This window comes from Theropithecus gelada, chromosome 5 (genome assembly GCF_003255815.1).
Source record: "Theropithecus gelada isolate Dixy chromosome 5, Tgel_1.0, whole genome shotgun sequence".
NCBI classification, from domain to species: Eukaryota; Metazoa; Chordata; class Mammalia; order Primates; family Cercopithecidae; genus Theropithecus; species Theropithecus gelada.
Genome location: NC_037672.1, coordinates 117,135,045 through 117,157,268, shown reverse-complemented (window position 1 = coordinate 117,157,268; position 22,224 = coordinate 117,135,045). Strand labels below are relative to the sequence as shown.

Sequence of the window (22,224 nt, the reverse complement as noted above, 5' to 3'; positions counted from 1 at the left end):
TATGGAATATATCAGTAACATTAGGAAATTAATGACACACAGCATTATCAGTTTATTGGAATTCTCTATTGTGAAGTTGAAGTGTGTAGGTCTACTCTGAATAAATTCAGAACGGAAAGCAAGAAAGTTCACACAAAAAAAGAGCACAGAAAAACAGAGGAGGTCAAGAAAGGACGGGAGCTAAAGAGAAGACTGAAAATTTGGCAGAATTAAAGGACTAAAAATCATCAGACACGGAAGATACATAAAACGGTGAAACTAATGAATCTATGACAATGAGGCAAAACTAGAGATTTTCCTGGCAATTATAGCACTTTCTGGAGTTTAAATAGTGAAGATAATTAAAATAGTGAAGTCTTAAGTGCCTCCACCTGGACTGTCACTATAGTTTTCCAATCTGTACTTCACCTCTGCTACAGTAATGTTACTAAAACACAACTTTATATTGTCCCCAGGGTAATTCCATAAAAACGTTTAGCATCTCTCTAACATCTCCTGAGAAAAGTCCAAACTTTTAGCCTGTCACACAAGGCTCTCTAGAAAAAGAACCCAGATACAATCTGATTACGTGAAGACTCTGTCCCGGGGAAAAGTGTGCTAATTTGATGCTTCCACATTTTGTCCCATAGATTTTAAGTTCTGTGCCTGTGACATCCTCTCTCTACACATCTATACCTATAAAGGTATTTATCCCCACCTTTACTTTATTGTCCAGACTGGACTTTAATCATCTCCATTAAACCTTCTCTAATTGCCACCCATCTTTGCCTGCCTAAGTTCTAAGTACTCTTCAAGTTCTAAGTACTCTTCAAAATGTTTATAACATATACTATACCTAACACTGTGGAAAATGTTTATAACTCTTCAAGTTTTACGTCCTCCAAGAAACACTTCTTTTGCTATGTTTGAAATCATTTGGCAATTACTGCATACATTCACTTGTTTCTCATGCTGTACCTTCTCATGTGCAGCTATTTTTGTGTATTGATTCCCCAACTAGATTCCCAACTAGATTTTTCCTCTTGCATCCATACAGCACCACACTGTAAGATAAATAGTACTCAATAAGTATCTATTTAGGAAAATAAATATCCATTTATTTCTCCTTCATTGACTTCTCATCACACTCCTCAAAGTGGCTGCTTTAAAAATCTTTCCAACTCTTGGCCGGGCGCAGTGGCTCACCCAGCACTTTGGGAGGCCAAGGCGGGCAGATCACGAGGTCAGGAGATCGAGACCAACTTGGCTAATACGGTGAAACCCCATCTCTACTAAAAAATACAAAAAATTAGCCAGGCGTGGTGGCGGGTACCTGTAGTCCCAGGTACTCAGAAGGCTGAGGCAGGAGAATGGCATGAACCCGGGAGGCGGAACTTGCAGTGAACCGAGATCTCACCACTACACTCCAGTCTGGGTGACAGAGCAAGACTCTGTCTCAAAAAAAAAAAAAAAAAAAAAAAACACACAATTCCAACTCTTTTCACTTATGTGACATTATCTTTCCCCTCCTCCAATTCCCTATCTCACCTCCTCCTCCTCTGAGAAGCTAAAGATTATCCTTTACATGCATTTCAAGAAAAATGAGAATTTATCTGCATCCTCACCTCTCCCTTCTTCCTTGTTTTCAATTTCCAAGAGGGAATTGTCTCTTCTAAGGTTTATTCTCTACTTGGGTCCTTGATGCCATTGCTTTCTGTGGCCTCAGATGCCTGGCTCTATTAGTTAGGCCTTTCCAACTTTCAACTTCAGTATTTATATTTCTTCTGGCTCTCTTTACTCTAAATATCCTAAATAAAAAAATTCCCAAGATCCAGCAATTGCTTCTGTGGTTTCTCCACTTTCCATTTCTCTTGCAAACCTTTGACTTCTATCTTCTTAGCCTTACTTCCAAACTCCTTGTAAATGACTTTTATACCCTACCATGTGAACCAAATTGTCTCCTCTTAGTTCACCAAAAAATCTTTCAAGTACAAAATCTGTGACTCTTCCTCAGTCACTCTTATTTGTGCTGAATTATTTACTAAACTACTAAAATAGTACCTTTCTACCTAACCCAAATTTACTAAGTAGGTTCTGACATTCCTCTCACAATTTGCCTCCTACTTCTCCATTTCTTCTGAGTTTCCTTCACTGCCTCTTCTTCCTCAATGTGTCATTTTACTAGCTATTACCTCAAAAAAAAATTTTTTTTTTTGCCTGGCCTAAAACCACTTGAAGGAAAACTAATCCAATGCCACAAACTTATCTATATCATCTCCACGTATAACAGTTCCACCATGATCCCCCAAAACCCAGGCTGTTCTTCGGAGTACAACCAAATACATCTCAACACATTTTTTAAATGCCTCTCAAATTTGTCATCTTTTTACATTCCTGCTGTATTGCATATTCTCATTTCCTTTTGCCTGAGCTATCAATGTTGGCAAAACAAACAGTAGGCTATTTCAACTGCCATTCTATCCCTTGGCCAAAGCATTTGTTTAATGCCTCCTCTTAGTTCACTGAAGATCTTTTAAGTACAAAATTGACAAGATCTTTTAAGCACAAAATTTTTAAAAAATTTCTGTCTTTGCAGCCCTAATTCGGGTACCCCTTTTGGCCATCCACTCTTAGCCCGATGAGCTAGTATTGTACCCTGGATCCTTCTTGTTTCTTTTCCTTCAGTTTTGGACTCCTTTCCTCAACTTTTGGATTCTTTTCCTTGTTCCAATTCTGTGACTTTCTAGCCATTCATCTCCTTTGGTTTCCATTGCTGAATGAGTCTCAGGAGTTACACAGCAAGGATGGAGGAACGATAAGGACCCGCTATAGTTTGCGGGTCCAAATTAGAGTATCTAAAATATAGTCAGATCTTCTACGCTTCCAGGATTCATATTCTGGTATCGTCCAGATTGCTTGGATTTGACTCCAGTTCTCCTAGCTGGGTGACCTTGGCTAAATCATTCAACCTCCTTCTGTAACTTAGTTTCCTTAGCTATAAAATTCAGGTAATAGTAGTATCTAACTCTTGAGCTAATGAGGGATTAAATAAAATGATTCTTGTAAAGCACATAGAAATGTGCCTGGCAGATAGTATGTGGTTAATAATGTTGGCTATCATTATTGTATCTTATATGTTATAAGAGTTTCTGTCTCATCTGTGCCTTAAGTTGTATTATCTAAAGAATCCTTTAGTTATGCTAAACTAAACATGTACCAACCCAGGAACGGTGCATGGAAAAGTGGGTGAAAAGCTGTCTTATTAACAACAACAGTAACAATAATAATAATACAACAATAACATATTAGCATTAAGCCAAAGTTTCATTTAAATTATCTCATGTAATACTCACAAAAATTATATGTGACAAGTACTACTGTTACATCCATTTTACAGATAAGGAAAATAACTCCCATATAATTTTTCTTAAATTGTCCAGATAGTCTGCTTCTAAAAAGTTTCTCTGGAACATGCTAGGCTGACATGTTTTTTTTTTTTTTTTTGGCATATCTGCATGTGATGTCTGCTGTTGGTAGATTTCTTGGAGATTCCTGCTTCTTTTAGACAAGACCATGACACTCTCTCATTATGCAACTGTAATAAAGTTTTTTTTTTTTTTTTAATGTGATCTAAGTGTACTTTTATGACAGAATTTGTTGAAACTCTTAAGATGGCTTTTATTCTGTGCCTTAGGCAGTGTTAAATAGATGGGGTTCAAGAGTCTGGAGCACTCCTTCCCAATAAGAATGTATTTTCCTTACAGGATTTTTCTGGTAAAGTCCATTATAAAGAATGATAGCTCAGGCCAGGCACGGCGGCTTACACTTCTAATCCCAGCACTTTGGGAGGCCAACGTGGGTGAATCACTTGAGGCCAGGAGTGCAAGACCAATGAAACCTTGCCTCTACTAAAAAATACAAAAATTAGCTGGGTGTGATGGTGCATGCCTGTAACCCCAGCTACTCAGGAGGCTGAGGAAGAAGGATCACGTGAACCCGAGAGGTGATGGTTGCAGTGAGCCGAGATGGTGCCACTGCACTCCAGTCTGGGTGAAAGAGCGAGACTCTGTCTCAAAAAAAAAAAAGAAAAGAAAAGAAAAGAATGATACCTCAAATTTCCACACAGGCATGCAGGTCAGCCATCCTAATGAGGTCTATTCCATATTTACCTAGAAGAGAGGACAAGCACGAAACACTACTATTCCCAACTCAGGTGCCTCATCACTCAATCAATAAGGTTTCTGCAAACATCCTCAAAATCATTGACTTCCAAAGTGGAATATATGCAAAAAATAATCATTTTGGGGGTACAGGAAAGAATGTTACAACTTCTACTTATCTTTTAACCTCAGAAAATAAGCTTTAATAAAAAAAAATGGATTTCAAAAAATGGACTGACATTGCACACTCACACAGTCTCCACGTCGGAAGGTCACGTTCTTATTCATATTTAGAAGTTAAAAAAGTTGATCCCACAGAAGTAAAAAGTACAACAGAGAATACTACAGGCTGGGAAGGGTGGGGGAAAGAAAGGACAGAGAGATTTGTTAAAGACAACAAAATTACAGTCCGATCGGAGTAAGTTCTAGTGTTCTATAGCACCTGTAGGATACTATAGTTAATAATAGTTTAAAATAGCCTGAATGGTGATATTGAATGTTAAAAACACAAAAAAATTATAAATGTTTAAGATGATAGATATGGTGATTACCCTGATCTGATCACTATATATCGTACAGACCACAACATCACTATGCACCCTAAAAATATGTACAATTATTATTTGCCAATTTTAAAAATTTAGAAAAAAAGCTAGGCATAGGCCATGATTGGTACCCTGAGGAAATGCAAGTTAACTGTTCCAGATTTACTGGCTCTTTCTCTTTGCAGTACTGTGCTAACAAGAACTTCAGAAAAAATAACATTTTTTCATTCCGTTTTTAAAAAGTCACTTATACTATGGAAGCAGCATGTTTGAATAAACTTTTTTTTTTTTTTTTGAGACAGAGTCTCGCTCCGTCGCCCAGGCTGGAGTGCAGTGGCACCATCTCAGCTCACTGCAAGCTCCAGCTCCCAAGTTCACGCCATTCTTCTGCCTCAGCCTCCTGAGCAGCTGGGACTGCAGGCATCCACCACCACGCCTGGCTAATTTTTTGTATTTTTTTTTTTACGGGGTTTCACTGTTTTAGCCAGGATGGTCTTGATCTCCTGACCTCGTCATCCGCCTGCCTCAGCCTCCCAAAGTGCTGGGATTACAGGCATGGGCAACCATGCCTGGCCTGGTTAAACTATTTTTTAAAGAAATCTTCTCATCCGAACATTTGAAAAGTTTGGAAACAGAGTTCTCTAAACTATAATTTTTCTAAATTACAAATTAGTTCTAAAACTAACTAAAAGGTAAAACAATGCATTTAATTAGTTCCCAAACTAATATGAAGTTATTGTGTTTTGATATTTTAAAAAAATGGGTTAAAAACTGCTTAAACCATTGTTTTTGAACACATTCATTAAAATTATTAAAATATCATACGTCACTTTTTAATCAGCGTGTAAGAACACCTAATTGGTACCATTAAATTGAAATTTAATAATCCCTTTTCAACAAAAACTTTGCATAATTGCTAGTACAGGTAAATAAAAAGAATAAGAAGTCAACAATGTACTTTCTTCCATTTCAACCTTCGTATCTTTGTGATGTATCTTTTTTAGCTCTGCTGGCCAAAAAATACAAACTCCCCAAAACAAACAAAAAAACTATTAAAATAAGCTTAATTATTAGACTTGTAAACTACTCTTTCAAAAATAAGTAAACCATGATTTTTAAAAGTAATGAAGCATATTCACTGCAAAAATCTTAACATGGTTATTAATATTTTAGTGAAAGTAAAATACATGTTCTAATAATATAAAAAGAATTATTTTTAAAGTATTTCTCATCTTTATTAACTTCTAACAACTGGTATGATTTAAACACATATACTATACCTAACACTGTGGAAAATGTTTATAATTTAGAGATAAATAACCTACATTTACATAGGTATACTCATTACTTTTTCTGTTACTGATAGTACACACTATTTTGGACAATAAGACCTTTGAGAAAGAGAAGAGAAAGGTGCATTCACATTTCCAGAGGGCTTCAAATAATCTCCCTACAAGTTTCAGTCTCCCAGCAGGTACAGGCAAGTGTACTTGGGGCTTAAGTTGAACTATGACCTCCCTTTTCCACACTCCTGATCTTTTTCCTACAGCAGGCAGGCAAGCATTGTAAGTGTGCAATTCTATACCTATAATGTCCTGAAGATGTTCATCTTCTATGTTATGAGTACTTTTGGCTGCTCTTGGGAGTTAAGTATTGTAATTTCTTATTATTTCAATGTAGACTAACTCAATAAGAATCTTATTATTCTTAAAATAATAGCTCAAAATTAATGAATCTTAATGTAAAATTCCAAAAACTAAAAGAACCTATCTTATCGTCTAACTATACAATTAATAACCATACCTTACATTTAAACCTCAAAATTCTGTGAATACATTTAAAAATAACTAAATGCTATGATCTATTGTTCCTCATACTACAGTCTACAAGAATATCCTTGGAAATATTCTTAAATAAAACTTCAAATTTTCTTTTATTTTGTTGATGTAACACAGATTAAGAAAAATATATTATGGATCATCTGAAAGATTACCTTAAAACAGAGAATTGCCATCTATTTGAGTGCAAAAAGTTAGAATCCGTATTTACAACCATATTAGGATAAGCAATCATGAAAGATACCATTTATTTTTAATCCACTTGATCTCCAAGTTTAAACCAAAAGCTCTGAAGTTCAGTAAGCCTTTTAGTTGTTGTTGGCTGATGTTAAAAGTGTACATTATTCAAGAATAAAAAAAAATACTGCCATATTAAATTTATAAATTGAAAAGTTTGGCACAAATAATGGAATTAATATGCATGACTGATCTGAAACCTGATAAATACGGCTTGACTACCTTATTGTTTGAATGAGCTATAAGGCGAGTTCAAGGCAAGTTATGAGAAAACTGTTCCAGTCAAAAAGCTGAGTTTATCTAAATAGAAAAATACAAACAAATATAAATGATATTTCATGCTTTCAGAAAGTTTTGTCAACCTACAAATGTCTTATAAAATGGTACTGACAAATATTCAAGAAAGACCCAAATTTGTAGTCTATTTATTTTATGTATGGAACTCTTTAAGAAATATTTTCCTACTTACTCAAACAACACCTTAGTTTTATTGAGTTGATAAATTTAGCAGAACTAATTCACCAATATTTACATATTGAATAGTAATAAAAATAATGCCACATACAACGTATTTAGAAGTAACCAGCTAAAATTTACTACAGGCATAAAATGACCAAATTTCATAAGTAATTATAAAATCATTTAACTTATTAAATTTATTTGTATTCATTTTAATAGGACTGTGGTTTATTATTGCTTCACAAACGCTTTGTGTTGCCAGTTTCCATATCTGCAACTATTCTGAGCTGTTCTGAATTTCAATTATATTTTAAAATATTTTGTGCTGTTAAATCCAGTTGATTGCACCCAGGATTCATATATATTTATACATATACACATACACACATATAGTCTATATAATATATATTCCATATTCAACATATATATGGCCCACATCTATATTCAGTCTCTGAAGATCGAATCTTAATAAATTATCATCTACCTTTCAAATTCTATCTTTCTGTACCTAACTGTGATTGAGATATGAGAAGACTAAGTGACTACATATCACTGACAAAATAAAATTATATCAAAATAAAATCATACTATAACATAATACCACTTTCTGGAAAAAAAACTACCTGTAATTTTCATTAAAATACATTATGGAATTATGTTTTCATAATATTTAGTATTTAACTACAGCTAAAATCTTAATAGCCTACATATGCAACTGAATCATTAAAAATTATTAATTCTGCCAGTATGGATATATACCTGTTGACTTTATTAAGCCATGTCTTATTGATAAAATGTTATTAATCAAATTTGTTGTGCTATTTTTTTGAGTATGCAAACCCAAATTGAAGAAGCCTTAGGAGAAAAGTATGGGACATGAGGGGACTTTAGGAGATGTAGATTACGCACTTTAATTCTTAGGCCCATGAAAAAAATCTACAAAATAAACCCTAAGCAATCAAAGCAGAAAATTACTGAATTATTGCCCTCACATAAAATGAAAAATAATCTCTATGATACAACAGAATAACCCTAAGTTTTATGACAGATTTGTTAAAAACGTAAATTCTCAAACTGACATAATCAAATGCACATGTGCAAAAATATTTTTTCAAAATTTGTTCTTATTAAAATTATCATAAAAATAAGTATCCCTTACTGTTTTATAAAATTTAAAAGAAACTGCTCTGTTTCAAGATGTTGGCCTCAGGAATAAAATAACTTCCATTTGATTAAAAAAAAAAACTCTGTAAGTTTACGAGAATAATAACATACTTTAAAAAATGTTTTCTAAGTACGAATAAGCAAATTAAATGGTGTATGTGCACACGCGCACACACACACCACACACATATACATGAACCCTCACACAGCATAAGTACCCTTTATCTGAAATGCTTGGGACCAGAAGTGTTTCAGAGTTTGGATTTTTTCAGATTTGGGAATATCTGCATTATATATACTTACTGATTTAGTATCCAAAATTTGAAATGCTCCAATGTGCATTTCCTATGAGCATTATGTCAGTGCTCAAAACATTTCAGATTTTACAGCATGTCAGATTTCAGATTTACAGATTAGGGATGCTCAACCTGTGTACGTGTGTTTTCAGTATGTGTGCATGTGTGTATGTGTGTATACTAAATGCTTAAGAGGATATTAAATGTTTAAAAGGACATCAGTTCTGGGCCAGGCGCGGTGGCTCACACCTATAATCCCAGCACTTTGGGAAGCCAAGTTGGGCGGATCACGAGGTCAGGAGTTTGAGACCAGCCTGGCCAACACAGTGAAACCCCGTCTCTACTAAAAATACAAAAATTGGCCGGGCAAGGTGGCAAGTGCCTGTAGTCCCAGCTACTTGGGAGGCTGAGGCAGGAGAATCGCTTGAAGCTGGGAGGCAGAGGTTGCAGCAAGTCGAGAGTATGCCACTGCACTCCAGCCTCGGCAACAGAACAAGACTCTGTCTCAAAAAAGAAACAAACAAAAAAGGATACCAGTTTTGTAATATATTATGATTCCACATGTCATTCTGAAGTATTACACACATATTAATACCTTAGAAAATAATAAATTCATTTTTCCTTGAACTAAAGCATGTACTACTGGTTTTAAAAGGTAGTATTTCACATGCATGCGGTGCCACCTTGTGGCAGTTGCAAGTCTTTGTGTATCTACATAAAATTATGGTTCGTACAGAAAACCAAACACCGCATGTTCTCACTCATAGGTGGGAACTGAACAATGAGATCACTTGGACTCGGGAAGGGGAACATCACACACCGGGGCCTATTATGGGGAGGGGGGAGGGGGGAGGGATTGCATACTGAGTTTTACCTGATGTAAATGACGAGTTGATGGGTGCTGACGAGTTGATGGGGGCAGCACACCAATATGGGCACAAGTATACATATGTAACAAACCTGTACGTTATGCACACGTACCCTAGAACTTAAAAGTATAATAATAACAAAAAAAATTATGGTTCGTATTAAATAACTGCCATTTTTTTGGACAAGTTATGTGTATAGGTTATTGAGTAAAAATCATTAGCGTAAAATCAGGTTGTTTTTTTTTTTCAAAATAACCTTTGAAAAAGAACATTTTTCAGAATGTCTTCAAATGGATATAATTTAAAAGGAGACTAAGTCAGAAACCCTAGATTGTCTGCTAACTATACCACTATCAAGATACTGAATCTGAGACTAACTGTATAGCCATTCTGGACCTCAGTTTCCATATTTTTAAGGTTGTTCAACTAATCATTAATTAAGTCACTTTCATCCTAAAATTTTATTTGATTTTAGCTTTAGAAAATTATGTTTCTGTTTTTAGCACCTTAATATAAAATATAGGCCTGTTTACGACACACTTTATCTCTTTTATTAATATGAGTTTGTTTGGTTATGCATTCTGCTTGAATTTTCTTCAGAAAAAAGTCTTAATTTATTCTTCTCCCTGTCCAAATAGCCTTCCCCTAAACAATACACATTAAAAAGATTTCATTGAATTATAAAGAAAAGTAAGCTAAAGTAACTGAAAACAAGTTTTGAAACATTCTGTAAAGATAAGTATGCATGTATTTGATAAGATGCGGTCAATGGCAAATAAAGTTCCCAAAAGTTAATGTGGAAGAAGTCCCTCCAAAGCTTTTAGAATCTTGGGTGCTACTCTGATAAATAAGAACTAGCACAAGTTCAGAGTTTGGGCAGCTATTCCTACCATAATGTGGATCAAATACTACCCTGTACTGCAGACGTGGCACCTCAGATTTATCTGAACTTCATTCTCCCATTATCAATCATCAACTCAGTCCTTGTTTCAAAATATCTTTTCCTAAAGTATCTCTTCTTATTCAACCTCTCTGGCATCCATTTATTTCAGACACTCAACTTCCTAGCCCTGCATGCTAAAATATCCATCACAGTATCTTGTTTTTTAGAGACTGGTCTAAGAGCTTGCATCAGAATCACTTGCAATGCTTGTTAAAACATATCATTCTCTAGACCCCATACTGTAGACAAATACTGTCCAATAAAAATATACGAGTCACATGCATAATTTTAAATGTCATGGTAATCACTCTGAAAATAAACTAAAAAGAAGCCAGTGAAAACATTTTAATAATATATTTTATGTAATCCAATGCATGTAAAATATTCTTTCAAGATGTAATCAATGAGAAAACATATTAACATAATACTTTATATCCATTAGTTTAGATGTCTTTGAAATTTGGTATTTTACACTTGCAGCATGTATCAATTTGGATCAGCATACTTCAGGTGCTTCAGTGTGGCCTGAACCAGTTCTGGAGAAGGTGGAATAAAAGCCAGAAATTTACAAAACACACAGGTAATTCTTCTACATGATCAAGTTTGAGGTCACTACCCTAGACTGTCCTGTACACAATCCATTCTACAACCATTACTGAATTAACATTTTTTAAAAATGCCCCTTTAATTATGTCAATCCTAAGAACCTAGAAAACCCTGGTACCCCCTATAAAATCAACACAGATGGGTATTCACAGTTCTCTAAAAGTGACCTCATTCATCCATCCAACCTACTCTTCAATTAGAAAATGTTTTGGATTCTTCCATAAAGCTCTCCTAAGCAAATATTCATTCATTCAACAAACATTTATTGAAAATCCACTAAATGCCATCATGGATCTTACAGGTGTTAAAAATAAATAAATAAAATAAACATGGAAGTCACAGTTTAGATATACATCAAGGCCAACTGCCCATAACCACATAACCGAAAGCTTAAGTCATCCTGATTTCCCTGAAATGCTCTAATCATAAACACAAAACACAAGCTTTACATTTTTGTTAGTATGATTCTGTGAAATTAAGCCAATCAACTATAGACAAATCAACTTAAACAGCTGTTTGCCCCCCACAAAAAAATCTTAATGTATAAGAACCAATCATGGAAAAGCTCCAAATGCTTCCTCCTTTATCCTTATAAGCTGTGCCATTATTGCTGAGTGCAAGTTTCTTACCACCCTTCCCACTTGGTTTGAAGTCTCCCAGAGTCTGATCTGTACTTTTTCTATGACAATAAACTTTTAGATTCATCCTAATTTTATTTTTGATACAAGAAAACAGATCAGGTATAACACAAATCATTATACAATTTTTTACAATAAAAGAAATGCTCTGAAGTAGCACTATGAATGCTATAAAAATACTTCAGAGAGGTCCTTATACAGTTCCGAAGGGCCAACGAAAATGTCTTTAAGCAAAGTAACATTTAAGTTAAGAAAGAGTGTGAATATAATTAGGAATCTGAGCAGATAAAGTGAAATTTCTGGGTAGAGAAGGAATGTACATTATGGAAAGTACTAAGGTGGAAAAGAACATGGAGGGCCAAGTTATTGAAAGGAGCAGACAGACGAGGAAAGTAATCTGATAGCAGGCTTCCCATGCAGGCAGAAACCAGATAAGGCCAAACTCATGAACTTCGAATTTTCATTAAAAAAAAAAAGTATAAATATTTAAACCGAAGTAGACTACAAACTCCTCAAAAGACACAGACCATTCCTTCTAAACCTCATGTCTTATGTCTCCTCATAGGGTACAGATATTTAGTACTTCCTCTGTACACAGAAAAATCGTAATTATGCCAGTCTTTTAATTTCTAGAATTTCCAGGTTATACTAAATTATTTGTAGCTTCAGGGAACTTAAAAACTACAATACCATGAAACTCAAGAAAATCTTTCTGGAAGTGCTGATTGTTAATATCAAGTTCCTTAGAAACAAGAGGCAGTTTTTATGTGGAAAAACATGGGCACCATGTTCTACCAGCGTGATGCCAAAATTCTAGCTCTACCCAAGCTTCCAGTGGAAGGCGCGAAGGACATCCAACTCTCTTGCTTCTTACTCCGCACTTTCCCTGACACTGTTCTTCACATCAAGGATTGTGATTTATACACACACAGAGATGAAAGGATTTAAGGAAAATTTACTGGGTCAAGTCAGCCTGCAACCTATCACACCCATCCCTTACTCTTCAAACTGATCAAAACATGATATACAACACTGTACAGGCAGAACTCTTAAGACAGTTCCCCACATTCCTGGCCCCTAGAGAGCACATCTACATAACCCCCTCCCCGGAGTCTGGGTAGGAAAACTACAAATATGAGCAGATATCACTTCTGGGACTAGGTTCATCAAAAGGGAGATGTGACTGAGTCTGACTTAATCAGGTGAGCCTTTAAAAGGGGCTAGGGTCTCCCCGAAATCACAGAGATGGGAAGTGTGAGAAGGCTTGTGGAAGGGCTAGCTGACAAACATAGCTGGCCTCTGGCCAACAGCTGGCGAGACAAAATGGACCTCAGTCCAACAACCCCAAGGAAATTCTGCCAGAGGGCTTAGAAGGACCCCAAACCTCAGATGAGATCCCACTTGCAGACCCTTCGATTTCAACCTTGTGTGACTGAGCAAAGCAGTCAACAATGCCACGTCCAGACTTCTGACCTACAGGACTGAGAAAACGAATAGGTGTTGTTTTGAAGCCACTGATGTGTGGTAATTCGTTATGCAGCAAACGGAAAACTAACAACACTCAAGTATTTCTCTTATAATGTCTGGCAGATATGAGAGTTTTTCAGGCGTCGTTTTACAAATATCTTCCTAGCTGCTTTAAGAATAAACTTCTTTCAAAATGGACATGAACATTAATTGTGCAATATCTCCTTAATAATTCTCACCCTTTTCCATGAAAAGTCATTGAGTTTGGTGAGTCAAGATTCATTGAAAATTTCTTCAATGTTGATGGGCCTCTTTGATGAGGTGACCTTATTCCTGTCCTGCCCCCTAAGTGTGGGCAGGGTGGACAGAACGCAGCCTGGACTTTCGGATGCAGCCCCCTACCGCCCGACTTGCCTACCCCGCTGGCCTCGGAGGGGTGGCCCTAAGCCCAGGACAGACGCGGACAAAGGGCAGAAAAAAGGATGCAGTTCTCTTTAATCCCTAACCCAATTTCTCGGGAAAAGCCGCGCTCCCACACAGAAGGTGAACCCTCTAAAGCTGTGGGTTGGCTGCCGTGCACGTAGTCGCTTTAGGAATTCCCAAAGCATCTAGCGGAAGTTTAGATCTTTCACTAGGGGTCACATGGGCCAGTACGGGCGCAGCTGGCAAACCGTTCCTTTCAGTTTGAAAGTATCTTTGAAACTCGGAAACTGTGCTCCTTGGTCTTTCAGTTCATAAGCCTAGAGAGCGCCTACTGAAATTGGAATCGACATCTTCTTCCCTCGGCCCCAACTAGTAAACCACGACCAGAAGACCCAGCCTAACCTAAACCTACCGGAGTGTCACATCCGGCAAGCGCGAGCAGGTCCACCAACTGCGCCTGCGCAAACCGGCCGTTCCCGCGAGATCGCAGGAAGGCGGAGAGAAAGGGCAGGACCCCGCCGCGTGGGGCGGGGCTTAAAGGCTCGTCGCGCCTGCGCAGAGGACCGGACAACGTGCTGCGTCGTTACTTTTGAAACGCTTGGCGGGGAAGTGCTGTGGGAGCCGCTGTGGGTTGCTGTCCGCCGAGTGCAAGTGCGTGCCTTTGTTTGTGTCCCTGGCCATGGCGCTGCAGCTCTCCCGGGAGCAGGGAATCACCCTGCGCGGGAGCGCTGAAATCGTGGCCGAGTTCTTCTGTAAGTCCTCGCGCCGGCCAATATATTGGGGGGAACTGAGTCGTGGCGGCTCAGTAGGCCCACAGCTCGGCCTCTGAGACCGGAGAAGTAATCTGGGAGCGGCGGCTGCAGGCTGTTCCTCCTGACGCGTTGCTATAACGTGGAGCTGCAAGCCTGCGTGCTGCTGGGGCCTACCTCGCGGCGTAGCCTCTTCCGGAGCGTTTCTTCCTTTAAGTGCAGATCCGTCCCACCTCCCACCCCTTACTTTCCGATACAGGACACAGCGTGACTGGGGTGGGTCCCAGTGTGGGTGTGTATGTGTGTGTTTTTTTTAACTGCGAGAGCACCCTCACCCTCCCACTCTAAGTGATTATTAGGCATGAGGCTGGCGGTAAACAAGATTTTGGGAACCCTTGTTCTCGAACAGGCCAGCTGCACGTTGTAAAGGAACCTGGCAGGATTTGGGAGGGAAAGGGGAAGATACCGGCTTGTATGGAGCAAAGTGACTATTCAGTCAGTTGCTGACTCGAATGCAACAGCCTATTTTGACATCCTCTAGCCTCATAATCTGAATTTGGACTTGGATTACAATGAGGTGAAATTTGGCAATAGTAGGTTGATACACTTTGGCTTTTTTTTTCCTTGGCACGTGAAAACAATTATCTTTTTTTACTTAGATACAAGACTTTTAAGGATTTTTAATGCCACTTTGTACCTACTCTGCTTTCAGCAAGATACACGTGTGTTCAGTCATTTATAGATGTATAGCCTAATGAAAATATAGCCACATCTAAATATATTTTATTTTCCAGAGTTATGCAGTGATAATGAATTTTCTGTAACATTTCTTTTGCTTGCAGCATTCGGCATCAACAGCATTTTATATCAGCGTGGCATATATCCATCTGAAACTTTTACTCGAGTGCAGAAATACGGACTCACCTTGCTTGTAACTACTGATCTTGAGCTCATAAAATACCTAAATAATGTGGTGGAACAACTAAAAGGTATTTAATCATTGGAAATAATTTGAGTCTTGCAGATTTTCTAGCATCTCAAGTGGTCATTTTTCCGCTCTGCAAATAGAAGTGTACTCACATCTCAAATATATTTTAAGTTGAGAGGAAGCAAATAATATATAAAATGGAAGAAATTCACTCTTCCCCCACTACATTGTGAGTGGGCTGAATATTTTGATGTAAGAAATCTGATATGGCTGAAAAATAGTCTTCATCAACTCCCTTAGAAGTGGCTTTTGCAGTTAATGTGGCCAAATGGAACAGGTTGGAATTTTACATAATTATAATGGTGTTCACTATGTGAGAAAATATACACTACATATTCTCAATATAATGTATTTTCTGTAACTGATTAGTTTTCTGTAGTCTAATGTTATCATTAGATTAATATCAAGGAAATTGGATTCAACCAGATAAACTTCAAAAAAAGAAAAAGATTAGCTGCTAAATGACAGAACACTCACAGTTTTTTTTGTTTGTTTGTTTTGTTTTTCACGTATTTCTGTTTGTCGTTTTCAAAAATTCTGCCAGTGATTCAGTAAGCCTTTTCTGTCTGAACGTTCGTTTTTCTTTAGTTCGAGAAATTGCTGTATTACCTGTCGGGTGAATACTTGTTCTTCATCTATTTCTTTTTCCTTTCTAGAATTCCTGTTAGTTTCTCTTTCATGTTACCCTCCACTTAGGATTCTCATTTCTAATTTTTCAAATGTTTCTCCCATTTCATCTTCTAAAATTTTTGAAAGTACTACAGTGGCCATCTTTTTTTTTTTTTTTTTTTTTTTTTTAGAAATTATTTCTTTTGTTGTTGACCAGAAATGTGTCTTTGTTTTGCCGTTTTTATTGCATTTTTACTAACCCATTTTTAATATGCCCTTCCGATAATGGCCGTGTGAACTTTTTTAGCTTGATAACTCTCTTTCAACCTATACTGTCCTCTAGATAAACTGTTAACATTGCCTTGCCTTTTATGTGTACAGGAGTGGAATGCCTCAACAACCTGTGGATGTTACGTCTTAAATTGACAGGCAAGGGAAGATAGCCCTGTTGACATTTTGGCCTGGATATTTCTTTGGTGTGGGTGCTTTTCTGTGTGTTATAGACACACAGAAAATGTTTACCAACATCTATGGCCTTTACTAACCAAATGCCAGTAACAAACCACCTTGCTCTGACAACCAAAAGTGTCTCCATAAATTATATTGCCAGATGTGCCCAAGGGGACAAAATTGCCCTTAGTTGAGAACTGCTGCTGTAGTAGATTGGTATTGTCAAAATAGCAAGATGAGACCTCTTTTGGTGTGGGAATAGACCTCTGTTCTCAAGTGTACACAGGAAAGACATTGATAGGAGTGTCCACCTCTCCCAGAGTTGCATCCAAAATTGGGGTCAGGAATAAATCATCTGTAGTGATTCATAGGGCTGCACTCAGATCATTTGGCCTGGAACCTCTAGGCAACTATGGATGTGTGTTTCCATCTTAATTTGCTAGAGAAGCAAGCATTGCCTAAGCCAATGGTTTTTAGGTTGTCTCCTTTGAGACTGCATTGAAGCCAATGGTTTTTAGGTTGTCTCCTTTGAGACTGCATTGATGACACTTCACGTTATGTGTGTCTAGACCTTCCTATTTAACTTCTCCCTTTTATTTTAGTTAAAGTGGAAAAATTGCTTTTCCCTAGAGGCAAGTTGTTCTGTTTGTTTTTTGTTTGGAGTCTCACTCTGTCACCCAGGCTGGAGTGCAGTGGCGTGATCTCCACTCACTGCAACCTCTGCCTCCCGAGTAGCTGAGATTATAGGCGCCTGCCACCATGCCCGGCTAATTTTTGTATTTTTACCAGAGACGTGGTTTCACCATTTTGGCCAGGCTGGTCTTGAACTCCTGACCTCGTGATTCACCCACCTCTGTCTCCCAAAGTGCTGGGATTACAGGCGTGAGCCACCACACCCAGCCAGTTGTTTTGTTTTGAATGTCATTTCCTCTAGCCTTTTTTAGGGTCTTGATCCTGTTCTCTGTTATATTTTCTGCTTCTGTGTTTTGATTTTAATTATCCCCATTGTTTTCATCTCTCCAGTTTTAAAGGAAGAACAAATTACCACCCAGTCTCCTCCTTTTCAGAGTGAAACTCATAAAAAGTTGTTGATGAATGCCAGGGATCACAAGGCCCACAGGCCGCATCCAACAGGTGGCCTGTTTTTGCACTGCCCACAAGCTAAGAATATTTTTACACTTACAGATTTGTTTAAAAATAAGCAACAGAGACCTTGGTGGCCTATAAGCTTAAAATATTTACTAATTACTCTTTTTTGTAATTTTTCTTTACAAAGTTTCTTTACAAAAACTTCGCTGATTCCTGAATATGCTGTTTCAATTTCCAAGATGACTTCAAGGCTCAATCTGAGCCCCCGTTCTGTCTTTATAATTTCTCTATAGGTGATCTCTGACCTGTGTATAGCTTCACTAGCAACCTCTGTGTAGTCAACTCACAAACTTATGTATCTATCCCAAAGCCTCTTTCTCCAGACTCATATATTCAGCAGCTATATCTTTATGTAGCTATCCCAGAGATAACATATACTCAAGCATACTAAAAATTAAATTTAGGATCATATCCCAAACTGATACTCTTTAATTTTCTCTCTGTCAGTGGCTAAACCGTCCAAACAGAAATAAAAGAAACTTGGAAGCTGTTCCTGAATCATGCTTCTTCCTTACTACCATGACTAAACTCAATAAATTTTAACCATGAAATCTCTTACATTTACCTACTGCTTCGTCTCTACCAGTTTATCCTCCTACAAGCTTTCATTAACTCTTGCTCGAATTACTGATGGACCAACTAGTGTCTCTAGATCCCCTCTTTAACATCTCCAGTCCACTTTCCATATCACAGCTAGAATGATAGTTGTGAAATACAAGACTAATTGCTTTACATCCTGCTTCACACACAGTAATGACTTCACTGGTCTTGAAGTGCATATTTTTTTAATTTGATCCACCATGCTTTGCGTGGTCTGGCTTCTATTAATCTTGCAAGGATTGTATTGTTTTATTTTGTTTGTTTGTTTGTTTCTTGATTGCACTTGTAGTGAGCTGCTTCCAGTCTTCTAGTTATATGCTCTTCCCTTGTGAGTATTTGAGGCCTGTATCTTCTTTCCTATCCTTTTGCATATTTAATGCTGTTTATCCCTAGAGCTAAACTCAAACCTTTTCTGACCTCCGTAAGTGGCTCAAATTTTCCTTCTTTTACGCTCTCATTGCATCTTACATCTCTCTTTCATAGCAGCCATTACAATGATAATTTGTCATTTATTGGTGTGATGAGTAGATGAATGCCCATCTCCTATGCTTTTATCTTGGATTAGGATGAAAGTACCACATGTTCAGTATTCTGTCCTCAGCACCAATTACTGTACCTGGTACAGATACTGAGAATTTGAAAACAGAAGTTAGAGTATTGATGGTGCAAATTTTCTTGCACGTAGGAGGAAGTCCAAGATAGTAGTGGTAGGAATTTGCTGAGGATAGGGAGTAGGACCTGAGAAGAGAGCTACTTTATGATGCAGTGGACCAAGAAAGATGCCTTCATTTTTATGTGTTGCAGATTGGTTATACAAGTGTTCAGTTCAGAAACTGGTTGTAGTTATCTCAAATATTGAAAGTGGTGAGGTCCTGGAAAGATGGCAGTTTGATATTGAGTGTGACAAGACTGCAAAAGATGACAGGTAAGTAGGAATTACATTATTTCTACTTTGATATATTTTTTTCAAAACTTGTTTTTATTACCAATTGAGTTCTAATTATATTGAACTAGTTTTATATAAAATATAGTTTGTTTCTAATTTATATTTTCTAAGATATCCTCAGTCACCTGTGGAAAAGAATTGTCGGTTTAACATATCATTGATTTGTATATATATAATTGCCTTTAGTCTAAATCAGTAATTTTCAAACAGTATTTATGGTGGTATATACAAAACTACGCATGATATACTAGATGAACCATTTAATCAATTGTTCTAAGATGTTTTTAACTATAAGGAATTATATTAGATTCACACAATTTATGATATAGCTCTGCTGTACTTCCTTTAATGCCATCTACTTCCTAAGACACTTGATAAATTTCTGAAAGTTCCAGACTCCTGGAAGAGAAGTGTCTGTCTTTATACTCTAATGTTTAGCATTGTCCTAGGCATGCTTTTCTATAAACTGGGAACCATTTCTTACAGTGAAATGTAGTTTGCTTCTGAAGGCTTTGGTTTATTTTAGGAAATTTTTAGCTTATAAAATAATTTGATACACAATTTAATGTTTTATTTGAGAAAATAGGAATTTAGACATTTAGGCATTACTAAAAGTGCCGAAATGATTATACCAATTAAATATTTTAGATAGCATTTGTTATTTTATTTCAAGAGATGCTGAAGTTTCCTGAACTTGAAATGATTGGCAGATTTTCTAGTCATCTGATACTAAATGACCTGACACTAAGACCAGCTCTAAAAGATGCCTGGCAGGATAAATGAAGTAATGAGGATGTATGTTGTGCCTACTAGGTTATAGGTCCAAAGGATACTTTCATTCACAGTTTTTACAAACCTCCTTTTTAAAGCACTGCTTATTTGATGTTGAGAGCATTTATCAAATAAATAATCTTACCACTATGTTTGAAATAACTTAAAACCTAAAATGAATTAATTGATTGGGTGCACTGTTGTTTTTTTTTTTTTTTTGACAGTGCACCCAGAGAAAAGTCTCAGAAAGCTATCCAGGATGAAATCCGTTCAGTGATCAGACAGATAACAGCTACGGTGACATTTCTGCCACTGTTGGAAGTTTCCTGTAAGTATTATACAACTTCTTGTTGAATTAAATTGATTGGCAAAAAGACTAAGCTACTGCCTTAATCACCCCTTTATTCAATTTTGTCTTGTCAGATTTATGTAATATAAATTGAAGAAAAAACATTATAAAGCAAAATTAATGTATCATAGTCTCCCTTTCCACAAGGAGACCCACAGTGACTACCTGAAACCATGGAAAGTATGAACCTTGTATGATGTTTTTCTTATGCATACATACCTGTGATACAATTTAATATGTAAATTAAGCATCGTAAGAGTTAATAAACTGGAACAATTATAACAATATGCTGGCATCACTATTCTTGTGCTTTGGGACCATTATTTTTTTTTATTTATTTATTTATTTATTTATTTATTTAGAGACGGAGTCTCACTCTGTCGCCCAGGCTGGAGTGCAGTAGCGCCATCTCGGCTCACTGCAAGCTCTGCCTCCCAGGTTCACACTATTCTCCCGCCTCAGCATCCCCAGTAGCTGGGACTACAGGCACCCGCCACCATGCCCAGCTAATTTTTTGTATTTTTAGTAGAGATGGGGTTTCACCATGATAACCAGGATGGTCTCGATCTCCTCCTGACCTCGTGCTTCGCCCACCTTGGGCTCCCAAAGTGCTGGGATTACAGGCGTGAGCCACCGCACCCACCCTTGGGACCATTATTAAATAAGATAAGGGTTACTTGAACACAATCACTAAATTGCACAGAAATTAGATACAATATTTTCTTTATTAAGATAAATGTTCATTGAGCAAAATAAATTAGTGATTAGAGACCAAGCCAAATGACCTTTTCCAGTAGTGAGTTGTTCAAAGTAGAAGAGAGGCAACAAGATTAGTTTTACTTTTAGAAAGTAATGTACTTTAATGATCTTATCCCCAATTTAGGTTCATTTGATCTGCTGATTTATACAGACAAAGATTTGGTTGTACCTGAAAAATGGGAAGAGTCGGGACCACAGTTTATTACCAATTCTGAGGAAGTCCGCCTTCGTTCATTTACTACTACAATCCACAAAGTAAATAGCATGGTGGCCTACAAAATTCCTGTCAATGACTGAGGATGACATGAGGAAAATAATGTAATTGTAATTTTGAAATTTGGTTTTCCTGAAATCAAATCATCTATAGTTAATATGTTTTATTTCATTGGTTAATTTTTACATGGAGAAAACCAAAATGATACTTACTGAACTGTGTGTAATTGTTCCTTTTATTTTTTGGTGCCTATTTGACTTACCATGGAGTTAACATCATGAATTTATTGCACACTGTTCAAAAGGAACCAGGAATTTTTTTTGTCAACGTTGTGATGTATATTCCTTTGAAGATAGTAACTGTAGATGGAAAAACTTGTGCTATAAAGCTAAATGCTTTCCTAAATCAGATGTTTTGGTCAAGTAGCTTGACTCAGTATAGGTAGGGAGATATTTAAGTATAAAATACAGCAAAGGAAGTCTAAATATTCAGAATCTTTGTTGAGGTCCTGAAAGTAACTAATAATCTATAAACAATGAAATATTGCTGTATTAGCTCCTTTTGACCTTCATTTCATGTATAGTTTTCCCTAATGAATCAGTTTCCAAATTTGACTTTAATTTATGTAACTTGAACCTATGAAGCAATGGATATTTGTACTCTTTAATGTTCTGTGATACAGAACTCTTAAAAATGTTTTTTTTTGTGTGTGTGTTTTATAAAATCAAGTTTTAAGTGAAAGTGAGGAAATAAAGTTAAGTTTGTTTTAAATTTGTCTTAAAAATTTTGATACTGGTTTGGTGTTGATATAGTTAAATGGTAATTAGAATTGATTCAGCATAACTATTGAATTCTTGTTCCTATGAAGTTATAGAACTTAAAGATACAAAGTTGAGTGAGTCTTGAGGTGTCTTCAATCTAATGGATAAACTTTGATCACATCCTGTTGATCTCATAGCAATAGACAAAGCTATTACTTCATCATTGTGAAAGGATAAATGTCCTTTGGAATTAGT

The 22,224-nt window shown here is 36.7% G+C and overlaps 1 protein-coding gene across 2 annotated transcripts; it reads left to right on the top strand.

Annotated features, from left to right (window-relative positions):
- The first annotated feature begins 13,445 nt into the window (after positions 1 to 13,445).
- Positions 13,446 to 21,992, top strand: MAD2L1 (mitotic arrest deficient 2 like 1). 2 transcript variants are annotated; one of them, XM_025386559.1, is made up of 5 exons: positions 13,446 to 14,376; positions 15,216 to 15,362; positions 18,974 to 19,094; positions 20,111 to 20,214; positions 21,119 to 21,992. In XM_025386559.1, the coding sequence occupies exons 1-5, from the start codon at positions 14,304 to 14,306 to the stop codon at positions 21,289 to 21,291; spliced, it is 618 nt and encodes a 205-aa protein (XP_025242344.1). In that variant the 5' UTR covers positions 13,446 to 14,303; the 3' UTR covers positions 21,292 to 21,992. The 2 variants fall into 2 exon arrangements, with proteins under 2 accessions (XP_025242344.1, XP_025242345.1); XM_025386560.1 differs by having other exon boundaries at positions 14,165 to 14,376; positions 21,146 to 21,992.
- Positions 21,993 to 22,224: the final 232 nt, after the last annotated feature.

What these genes read in the sequence shown, in the direction of transcription:
- MAD2L1 (XM_025386559.1), top strand. Translation starts at nt 14,304, where the DNA reads ATGGCGCTGCAGCTCTCCCGGGAGCAGGGAATCACCCTGCGCGGGAGC. An exon ending in TGTGGTGGAACAACTAAAAG is followed by an intron (nt 15,363 to 18,973) that starts GTATTTAATCAT and finishes TATGTGTTGCAG; the next exon opens with ATTGGTTATACAAGTGTTCA. An exon ending in AAGACTGCAAAAGATGACAG is followed by an intron (nt 19,095 to 20,110) that starts GTAAGTAGGAAT and finishes TTTTTTTGACAG; the next exon opens with TGCACCCAGAGAAAAGTCTC.